Consider the following 11,413-nt stretch of genomic DNA (forward strand, 5'->3'; position numbering starts at 1 on the left):
CGCAACCGCTAACACTGCAAGTATACCCAAATTAATTGCGGCTTGCTCCCCGGTGATAAGTGGTAAGTATTTTCACCAAAGATGTATGTGTCATGTTTTAAATTTATGTGTACAAGATGTTTTGTCTTTATGGTAAAGACATATTCAACCTATTACAACAGATGTATTCTTGATCTTCTGGAAGCCTCATATTGGCAAGGCGTGGAAGAAGTATTGTCATTCGAAGAAAATAAGGTACACAACTTTTAATTTAGATGTGTCTACTAGATGGAACTCTACATATGATATGTTGCATTCCACATTAGATCATATAGAATATTTGGTTGATTTTTATAGAACTTTCCCTGTAAATGATTTATATCTAATCTCTTCTTGTTGGGATCAAAGCATGAGTTTATTTAAATTATTCAGAGGTTTTAGAAATGCCATCGTTGAGTGATCGAGTGTGCATTATTGCACATTCGTTCGTGTTTTAGAACATTGCATGTATATATCACTTGGTTTTAGAACTGCAATGAAAAATTCCGTAAATAATCCTGAATTAATGTGTGTTTTATATTACTCCCTCTGTCCCACTACAAGTGAGGCGTTTCTTTTTTGTCGTTGTTTTGCGAAAATGATAATAAATAGTTAAAGGGGAGAGAAAGTAAAGTAAGAGAGAGAATAATGTAGAAGAGAGTCGTATATACATTATTATCTTACTTACTTTACTTTATCTCTACTTTAACTATTTATTATTATTTTTGCAAAACAACATCCGATTTGGAGCGCCTCACTTGTAGCGGGACGGAGGGAGTATATGATTGAAAAATGGCTTAAGATTTCAATGAGATCCCAACAGTTTTTTTGCTTGCAAAAGTTTTGGATCCAAAATGGAGACTAGTTGGTACTTTAAAAAATTTATAATTTTATTACAACAATTTGGCTTCTATTGATCTTGAACCACTCCGAGCTTTGCAATCGAATGACGAGGACGACGACAACAACATAAACCTAGCCCAAACATTCCAAATAAACCTCCCTCACCTCTCAACCCTGCAAAGAAGTTTTGAGTTCGACTTGCGGGCTCTCTTTCACGATTACGAAGCCAAGTACAACAGTACCCACCAAGTGAGACCTAGACCCCCATCAAACACATAACTTTGGCTTCTTCCAAGTTGATGACCCCGACGCTCAATCCCAATTAGCGGACCTATACGGCTACAGCAGCGAAGGAAGGACGGCAAATTCGGCAAGTGAGTTAGATTTATATTTTGACTCACACTTTTCTTTCAATGATGAAGAAGGAGGTCCCGTTCCCTAACAAATCGGCGTCCTAGATTGGTGGGGATCACACGAGAAAGATTTTCCCATCCTTGCATCAATGGCCAAGGAGATCTTTTTGGTTCCGGCTTCCACTGTCGCCGTCGAGTCCGCCTTTAGTGTTGGAGGCAACGCCTTGGACGACAGAAGAAGTAGACTCACCGGGCAAAACATGGAAGCCACCATGTTACTTGATGATTGGTGCTCCGCCGAAATTAGAGACCAAGAACTGGATTGGGACAATCAAGTAGTACAACCCGACCAAGACTACTTCCCCGACGAAGAGTAGGCCAATTTCTCCGATCAAGCCAAATATGTAAGCAAGGTAAGAGAACTACGTGTACTTTGATTCCAAAATGCAATTTAGCATTGAGCATACGTAGGCATCTCAACTTAAAATTTAAATTTAAGTTGAGCTCAAGTCCTTTTTCTTTGTTTCTTTTTTCTCCCATTTGTTTCAAATATGTAATTTGTAAATTGTAATAAAGACTTTAAGCCTTTTGTAATTTGTAATTTTAAAGTTGTAATTTGTAATATAGTTGAAATTTGTATCCATAAAATTGCATTTGTACATCGCATTATTCTAATTTTATTTATGCAAGTATATTAATATTTTTTACTTGAATTACAATTTTAACCAAAAAAATAAACATGAACAGCTAAACCGGTCCGGAACTGGCCCAGAACCGGACAGTACCGGCGGTTCCGGACCTTGACGTGAACCGTTGGTTCACGGTTCAGGAACCGGAACCGTCCAAGCTAGGACGGGTCGGTTCAGGTTCAAGAAAATCTTGAACCGGAACCGCCGGTTCCCGAACCGTGGTGACGTCTAATTATGAATCAGGCTTTACTAGGATGATCACAAATATCACTAAACTCTCGTTAAGATCGTTAATTGTAACATTGACCTTGTTACGAGTCATGAGTAATACTACTCCTTAAAGCTCCTAAGATTCCTCGCGTTCTCACACTAAGTCTCAAACATCTTAGTTATATTATTATTTACTTGGTGTTAATAATTACTCCCTCCGTCCCCCATAATTTGTCATTATTTGACCCGGCACAAGTTGTAAGAAATGTAGTAGAAAGTGAGTTTCAAAAGTTAGTGGCATGTGGGTCCTACTTTTATATATTAGTTTTATAATAAAATGTGAGTGAGAATGAGTTAGTGGAATGTGGGGCCCACTACAAAAAAATGGTAAAAGTGAAAGGTGATAAATTTTTAGGGACAAACGAAAATGAAAATAAGTGACAAGGGAGTATTATTTTCAAAGTGTAACTACTCACCTCTCGAGTTTTTGCAACAACACAACAAATCAATCCATTATTGACCAAATAATCTTACGCAAAAATGCAAAGAAATACTCACTCCCCTAAAAATAGAAACATTTGAAATGACACATATTTTAAGGAAAAATTGATAAAATAAGCTAGGGATAGAAAGAAAAGTGTGTTAGTTGAAATGGGTCTCACTTATTAGGGAGAAAGAAATTTTTTAAATAGAAAGTTTCTATTTTTTGGGGATCTATCAAAAAATGAAAAAGTGTATTTTTAGGGAAAGGCAAGTATTAAACGGAGTCTAGAAATTGATTAAATAAATACAAAAACATATATATAGAGCCAAATCATTTCAAAACTATAACTTTATCTATCCATGAATAGATAGCTTAAAACAAATACAAACAAGATAAAGGAAAATATAAGACCAAACTAGAGAGATTCCTCGTGTTTGGCTTCCTTAGAGTATCCACTATAGGGGCGGCGCGCCGGCCGCCCCGGACGCGGCTAAGACGCGGCAGGCTATAGTGGGCGTGGCGTCCGCCCCGTAGCGGATATAAATTTTAGGGCGGATGGGCGATCGGCGCCTAGTTGCCGAGGAAGCGCCGGTGGGGGTGCGCCGCGCCGATAGGCGCGCTGGCCTATAGCGCGGCGGCCGTCGGTTTGTTAATTTTTTTTCGACATTTTTAGAGAGAGGGGGAGATTGGAGAAGGAAGAAGGAAGAGGGGGAGATTGGAGATGTGAGAGAGAGAAAAAAAAAATTGTAGGTGAGTAATTTTGGAGAAGGGAGCGATTGTTTTAAAATTTAAGTGGACGAGAGCAGTACACGTTTTTTTTAAAAAAGAGAGTATGAAATTTGCAACAATTGTTTTAAAATGGTATTGGAGTGTATATGTGTGTTTTTTTTTAAATTGGGAGGATACTATTTTGTTTATTTCCTTTCATTTTGGACTGGTATAATTTAATTGGGATTGGAGAGTATGTTTTTATTTTTATTTGTTTTTTTTAAATGTTCATTGTATAATTTTTCCGTATCCGTAATACAACGAATATTTGGTCCCAATACTTTTTTTACATTTCAGTATTACCTCGGTTTCTAATTATTTACATTGCGATAATTTTAATTACAATTGATTTAAAATAAACGAAAAATGAAATAAAATGAAAAGTGGCTAAAAAAGTGACGGGGCTACTGGAAGTGTTCGGCTTATAGCTGCGGACACTTTTTTTGTGGGCACGGATAAATAAACTGGGGGACTGTGGACAAAAAAAGTGACGGGGCTATTGAAAGTGTCCGTCTTATAGTGGACACCCTTAGATACCTAGATCCTTATAACTTGATTGACCGCAGAGCATTGGGATTAATTATGAATGTGTTTTGTATGTTGTATGATCTTATGGGATGCTTCAACATGCGTCAAAACCGAGCTCTAGGTGTGCTGTTATAGTTGGGAGGGGATTTGGTTTTAAAAAAGGCAAGAATTTAGGGCTCAAAGTTATTGAACTATGATATTCATGCAAAGTCAAACAAAAGTCCATATTAACATGTCTGTACTAGATATTATTTGAAGTGCGATTGAATAAAGGTGATGTACACACAAAGGGTAAAGGGTAAGTTTGTTGCTTCTACTTATCTTTACAAGCGTATACAACTAATGAGCTTAAACAATTTCCTCAAAGGTTTCCTTCATTAAAAATAAATAAATAAACAATTAAATATCAAACTAAATACACATCTTTTACTCTAAAGCAACAAGAAACAGGAAGAGCATACAAGTTCGTTGTTTCAAGTAGATACAACGTTGTTGGTTATGGAACTGGACTGAAGCATAGAAAATCAGAGAAGTTCCCAGTCGTCTTCCTGCCCAGAATTCTCCAATTCACCTGTAGGCAGCCCATGACCAAGATCACAATCTAGAACCTCGGTAGTGTTGCCTGGCCTCGGGGTTTTGCGGGTCTCAGCTATGGTAAATAATGGAGCACCTTTTGATTGATCAACAAGGTTTGTTGCACGAACAAAAAAATCATCAAAATCACCTGTCCACAAACAAAGGCACATAACAGACTTATTTGAATTTGGTCGATGAAGTGGTGACGAGGACTGTAATATAATATATAAGCTCGCTTACTTTTGTCCCTACAATAAAATCCAAGTGCCAAGGATGAATCAAGAGAATCCAGAGCAATATGTCTCAGCACACTGCAATCAGTCAGAACAAGTTGAAAAACAGATTGCCCGAAAACAGTTGGAAAACAATGTCAACAAGATAGTAAAAGATTAGGAATTAGGATAATGAGTGACTCACTTGCTATGGTAAGATGAAGTATCAGCATCTACATCATTCTTCTTCAGATTGACTACCTACCAATCAAACAGCCAGCAAGATTAGAATTTATATATATGTAACATCTGAGTGCTTTTAATGAAAAACACAAAATCACAATGAACAAAAATATAGTATTAACAAGAACCATGAAAATTTAATGATGAAAACAATGGATGAGGTGTTAATTTAATAGATTTTCAAATTGAATCAGAATACAATCTAGCTTTCGATGTTCTTACATGGTACAGTAATATTCTTTTATTCTGATTTTTAAGATGGGGAATGAGATAAAATGTACATAAAACAGATAGGAGCAGAGTGCTGGTGTGACTTGTGAGGTGAGATTGAATATTGTAGGCAGTCTATATCCCAATTAGTACTAGATTCTCCCTCCACCTTGGATAACTATTATATAAATCAAGGTCACTTAACATCCATGAAAACTGTTAATAGAGCCAAGAGGAAGTAATATATTTTCCTCCCTGCATACCCAAGCTTTCTTTTACATGAACAATGCAGTTTCTATAGGACACCTTGACGAAAATCTTAGGATGTCAAGTTGCATTTTAAGCAAATAACCTTTTTTCAAGGACAAACAGCTTTATTAACTTTTTAATCTAGCCTTTTTATAAACTGAAACTTACAAATGTCTAACCAGGTATTTATTTCAAATGTTGACACACAAATACAAAAAAAAATGGAGGAGCTCGAATACAAAAAAGTAAAACCAATAGGTGTTTATTCATAAGGTTCTCTCATATGCTATATTTTTTATATTGACATTTCCATCATTTATAGTATAGGTGGAATCACATATGAAGAACTTTTAAACCATTTGGGTCTTTTTAAGATGAAAATGCTCTAGAGGCCAGGGCTAATTTAGGCATTTCCTCTCTCGGCTTTTCTTTCCAATCACATATGAAGTTCTTTTAAACAATTATGTTGTGGCTTATTTCTTGGATCATTATCTATCAATTAAAACACAAATAATCAAGACACATTTGTCTATGATTTGGAAACAGATTCTTATAGTCCCCCCATCTTCTCTTGCTTTTTTCAGCAATCGAACCCTCTATTGGCCATTCAATTATCGGGGAACAGCGGCGAAGATGGACTTCTCATTTTCGGAGCTAGTGCATCAATTTGAGCCAGGTGAAGGTGATGAACGGCGACGATTTGGCAGAAACAAAGATCTTTAAGGTGTTTGCTCAAATGCAGAAAAAAGTTTGGCTGCTTCATTCTTTGGCATTTTTGTTTGATTATAAGTGAGGATTTTTCGAGTCGAGAGAGAGGTTTTGGTGGTGGTATTAATTCACAAAAGAAGATAAAAGAGCTGAATTTAGCACACAACCAATTCAAGCATAAGGCAGTAGTGAAATTGTGGTGGTGTTGCACCACAAGAGATTGTATAAAAGTGAGGAAAAATGAATGAAAAAAAGAAGAAAAGAAAAGGAGAAGGGAGGGAGAGAGAGAGAGAGAGAGAGAGAGAGAGAGCAAGATGAATTAGGAGAGAGAGTGTCATTTGTGAAAGAGGAAAGAGACAGAAAAAATTCTAAATCAGCCCTAGAGGCATCCAGGGAATTTTCGTCCTAAAAATATATTTAAAAAATTACTGCATATGTTATTCTCCCTATAGTGTAGGAGCAGTATATGTCAATATTTTCAAAAAAAAGTAAGGGCCATATATGGTCTTAAACATATAACGATTTTACGATTTTTGTTCAAAACATTATATTTTGAATTATTGCCTCCTGAACAAATGAAAACGGTCAAGATCATGGCTTGGTGAATAATATATTTTATTTTTTGATAAATTAAATATTTTAAGAAGTGTTAATTCAGTCAAAACATGTTTAATTGGCGTTGACCGTCAATTTTTTATGGCTCCATCCAAAATGGACTAAAAACGGACCGTTTTCATTTGTTCAAGATGCAATAATTCATAGGATAATGTTTGGACAAAAATCATAAAATCGCTATATGTTTAAGACTATATATGGCCTTTACTCTTTCAAAAAATATACCAAATCGTGAGAGAACCCAACAGAATAAATACTCACTGTCCCATTGTATGTGATACATTTATTTTTTTCACGTGTTTTGGAAAATCATAATATGGGGAGAAAGTAAAGTAAGAGAGGGAATAATGTAGAGGAGAGATTCATTTGCACTATTATCTCTCTTACTTTACTTTTTCTCCACTTTAACTATTTATTATGATTTTCCCAAAACATGTGCGGAAAAAAAAATGTGTTACATACGATGGGACTGAGGGAGTACCTTTTTTGTAATTCGCTATATACAAAAAGGTGACAACTGCCAACATAACCATCTTTCCTAAAATAGGTCAATGTTCTTTGTATTTCATTTCAAATGAAATTGCAGTTTCTAATTGAAACCCTGATAAACATATTAATCCACAACCTTTTCAAAGTGATCTATCAATTGTTAGTCCAACTTTGTTCCAATTTACAAACTTCATCAGTCTACAAGATCTCCATTTTAGAATGCAGTAATATATTTCTAACCAGACATCCAAATAATTAACATAAGGGATATTGAATTTCTGACTAAACTTACTAAAAGTCTTCATTATAACCATCACAAAAGATGAGATTAAGCATGAACTCACGAGAGGTTCTTTTCTCTATTACACAGAGTAATAAAATTATCTCCCTTTAGGCTAGCTGCGTATCTTCCTATTCAAAGTTTTGGTGGCCAAAAGAAAACACAATGTAAAATTCTAGGATAAGTTCTGAATGCTTTCGCCATTGATTCTTTCAAAAAACTTCAGTCGCATCAATTCCCAGTTTCAATATTTTCTACATGACTGTAAAAATGGTTTCACTCTAATTTTAGCAGGCTTATTGCCTTATTTAAATTTACAAACGAACGTAACTATGATGCATAGCTGCTTAGAAAGGGTAAATGAAAAAATAGCCATTGTAACATAAAGGAAACGGATTATGATGTACTCCCTCCGTCCCACCGAAGATAACCCACTTTACTTATTAGTTTGTCCCCACCCAAGATGACCCATTACTAAATATAGAACCTCCTTTATCTCTACTTTATTTCTTCTCTTTTACTTTATGCTCTTCACCTAACACATAAAATAAAACTGCATAAAATCCCGTGCCGCCCAACGAAGGAGTCATCTTCCTTGGGACGGAGGGAGTATATCATACAACTAACAGAAATCCAACATCACATTGAAAGTCACTTGCATATAACACTTCGAATGAAATCACGCTTATAACACCCTAACCCCATCAATTTAACAAGATCAAACCACTAGTCCTACAATATAATATCCACATAATGCACTAAAGATTTGGTAATGTTGCAAGCTATTGGTAACATATTTGTCACCAATGGCAAGAGGTCATGCCATGAATCATAATTTGTTATCTGCTTAAAAGCAATTTAATTTCCTGAAGGGATAATAATGGAATCGAGTAGAAGAAAAATAATTTCTTTTCCATGAAATATACTTGAACAACAATTCCATGTAAGAAAACATAGAGAGAATTTGTAAAAGAAAAGTGCACGAACCTGCTGAACTTCATGCGGGTCCAAATAGAATGCCTTATCATCTTGCACCCCAATTATATATGTTGAGGCACCAGGTCTACCGCCTAGAATACCCAGGCTTTGCGGAAATTGGAATGTAGCACACAGAAGAGGAAGATACCTGTTGGGGGGTAAAAAAGGTACTCATAATTCAGTAAACATTAAGGACCATTCTCCTTGGCTTTTTTACTATAAATGAACAGAAGTATAGAAGGAATAGAGAATGATGTCCACATATTAGAACAACTACTGGGATATTTGCTTAAGCATTCAATTTTGTTAAGGATTATCTAGTCACAATGCTACTGAATTACTGTTCTGTATATTGCCTCAGTTAAACCAGCGAAAGTGCAAGACGGTTAGAATTTTAGATGACTCCAAAGAGTGAGATATGAAAAGACAAAAATAAATTTGGATACATACATAACTTCCAAATCCAGAGCTCTAACACATAAACATACCTTGGGTTGACTTTTTCCAATCCTAAAACCAATGGAACCATCAATAGTATAGGGGCCCAATCAACTTGGGCTTGATGGAACTCAGAACAGTATCTTGATATATCCTCAATGCAGAGAACAGGAGCTCCACCTCTTTCCCCATCTTCATCACCAGAAACAACATACAGAGCCATCATTGAGGAGAGAACTCCACCATCACTCTCCTTCTTATGCCGCATCAAACTTTCCCAAGTACGACACATGGCATAAGGGCCCACCCATGAGCCAGCAGCAAGGCCGTAAGCACTACCCTCTTGAAGAAGATTGTGTATAGAAAAAGGAGAGTCCTCAGCATCCCCAAATAGATGTAATATCTTCAAGTAACTTTCGTCGAGTGGCTAAGATAAAAACAAAAATAAAAACCTACCATAAGATTGTCTTTGTTGCTTTCACACTATGCTTAATGTTTATACAATAATATCAAAGTAAAATGATTCCAATTTATGCAATCATGGATGCAAACTACACTACAAACCAACCTAGTGTATTCCAGAAATTTTTTAGAACTAAAGAGATAGACTAAAAGTTCAAGCTATGTTGGTTTCATTTTCTCTAAATTGTGTTTTTGTCGAAGTAGAGGATATATTTATCATTTTTGTCAAAGTATATCACTTATCAATCATTAATACAATAAATGACCACAACAGCCAATATTATGTGCATGGATACATAGCATCAGTTGCAACATAAGTTTGGCAATACACAATATTAGAAATTTACTCATTTTAATTAGTGCAGTCCCCCAGTTCCATTATGGGGAACAATCTCCGACAGTGGCCAAAAACAAAACCAAACATAAACTGCAAAATATCAATGTGTGATGGTCAAAATCTGCACGAAACCTATATTACCTTGTCCGGAGATTTCCTCCATGATCTTCCCAACTTATGAACCAAAAATGCCTGCACATTGTATTCGTATATTAGCACACAAGAAGTGAAATATTCAGATAAATCAATGAAGATAACGAAAAGAAACACGTGCAATGCCTGGGAAACAAGCATCTGGCTGCTCCGAAGCATACAGCCCCAATTAACGTCACTGCTATACTTTGAATCCCCAATGGGTAAAAAACCTGCAAGATTAGACAAAGCCAGGTTAGCAACATCATCTGCAGTTTCTTACTTATTCATTGCACAATACCTTTACGGTAGGTGATCAAAATCCGTGAAGAGAAATCATCAACAAACGCAGCAAATCCCTCACTCTGAGTAGGATTTGAGGAATCATCACCTTCTTGAGCCACATGATAGCAAACGCCCAAAAGCCAGATATCGCTATTGGAATTTGATATAACCGTCCGACTAAAACCTAATATTCTCCACATCGATCCACCATTCATCATGACTCTCCTCACCACCGCTCTCCAGCCCTCATAATAGTTCTTCCCACTGGGCAATTTTTTCCTAGGACTACTACTACTACTACTACTGTTAGTGCTGCAACTCTTGCACTCACTTCTCTTTGAACTACCACTTGAATGCCCAAATATTGATAAAGCAGGCAGCCAGATCCCAGACAAAATTTGATACTTTCTACTGTCAATACCCGGTTCTGCCTCGCCCGAGACAGAACCCGGAGACTTTGTTGGCGAATTACTGCAACCAGAAGTTTTTGTACTGCAATTATCAATAGAATCGGTGTCACTCTCAGGAAACCCCTTCATCAACTAATTAGGAAACACCAAAAGATGGTTCCGCATGAGAACAGCAGCCTCCAAGAATAATTATTAATTCCAATATCTGAGAAAGAGGAACAAAATCACTAACCGTTGAATAAAACCACAACCTTGAAACCAAATAACTTATATCTCAAACATATAAAACCTAATCGCAAATGAAATTTAAGCAGAAATCGCAAAATCATACAAGGAATAAAATCAAATTGAATAAAAATACTTGTAGAGAAGGTTAAATCGGAGCGATGGTAGCAAAATCAGAGATTGAAGACCAATACTTATTGACAAATCTTGAGATATAGGGTTTCGCAATTAAAAATTGAGGGGAAATTCGTTTAGCGAGGCTGGGCGAAGATATATCGCCGCAGGAGTCACAAAAAGGGAGACGCTACGCTATCGTGCGCCTTTAGGGTTGAGGATAATAATGATGGACGAACCACGATTTTGTGGAGAAATTACATCATGCATACAAAAAAATTTAATTTTTCATTTTAATACAAAAAGTTTTAAGTTAGCATAAATTATATAAAATATTTAAACAAGTTTTCAAATTAATACATTCTATTACATTCTCATTAACTGCTTTTTAAATAAAGTCCTAATGAAGGAGAAAATTACTAAAGTCCTAATCAAGGATAAAATTACAAATGATTTAAATAAAGCAAATGCTTTAAATAAAGTCCTAATCAAGGAGATGGAGAAAATTAATAAAGTCCTAATCAAGGAGAAAATTACAAATGATGTCATGAGGGCTT

The 11,413-nt window shown here is 35.9% G+C and overlaps 1 protein-coding gene across 3 annotated transcripts; it reads right to left on the reverse strand.

The window, feature by feature from the left end:
* Positions 1-4,185: 4,185 nt before the first annotated feature.
* On the reverse strand, positions 4,186-11,068 carry LOC121784841 (cysteine protease ATG4-like). 3 transcript variants are annotated; one of them, XM_042183087.1, is made up of 9 exons: positions 10,879-11,068; positions 10,124-10,722; positions 9,970-10,055; positions 9,832-9,882; positions 8,942-9,318; positions 8,463-8,601; positions 4,887-4,942; positions 4,710-4,780; positions 4,186-4,617 (listed from the first exon to the last, which is right to left on the reverse strand). In XM_042183087.1, the coding sequence occupies exons 2-9, from the start codon at positions 10,644-10,646 to the stop codon at positions 4,418-4,420; spliced, it is 1,503 nt and encodes a 500-aa protein (XP_042039021.1). In that variant the 5' UTR covers positions 10,647-10,722; positions 10,879-11,068; the 3' UTR covers positions 4,186-4,417. The 3 variants fall into 3 exon arrangements, with proteins under 3 accessions (XP_042039021.1, XP_042039022.1, XP_042039023.1); XM_042183088.1 differs by having other exon boundaries at positions 10,849-11,068; XM_042183089.1 differs by having other exon boundaries at positions 10,937-11,066.
* Between the last annotated feature and the right edge of the window lie 345 nt (positions 11,069-11,413).

This window comes from Salvia splendens, chromosome 21 (genome assembly GCF_004379255.2).
Source record: "Salvia splendens isolate huo1 chromosome 21, SspV2, whole genome shotgun sequence".
NCBI classification, from domain to species: domain Eukaryota; kingdom Viridiplantae; phylum Streptophyta; class Magnoliopsida; order Lamiales; family Lamiaceae; genus Salvia; species Salvia splendens.

Bases quoted from the DNA above. Each gene is read 5' to 3' on its own strand.
- LOC121784841 (XM_042183087.1), bottom strand. From the start codon at position 10,646: ATGAAGGGGTTTCCTGAGAGTGACACCGATTCTATTGATAATTGCAGT. The intron at 9,883-9,969 runs GCATTGCACGTG...TACAATGTGCAG, and splicing joins GCCAGATGCTTGTTTCCCAG to GCATTTTTGGTTCATAAGTT. The intron at 4,781-4,886 runs GTGAGTCACTCA...GACTGATTGCAG, and splicing joins ACTTCATCTTACCATAGCAA to TGTGCTGAGACATATTGCTC.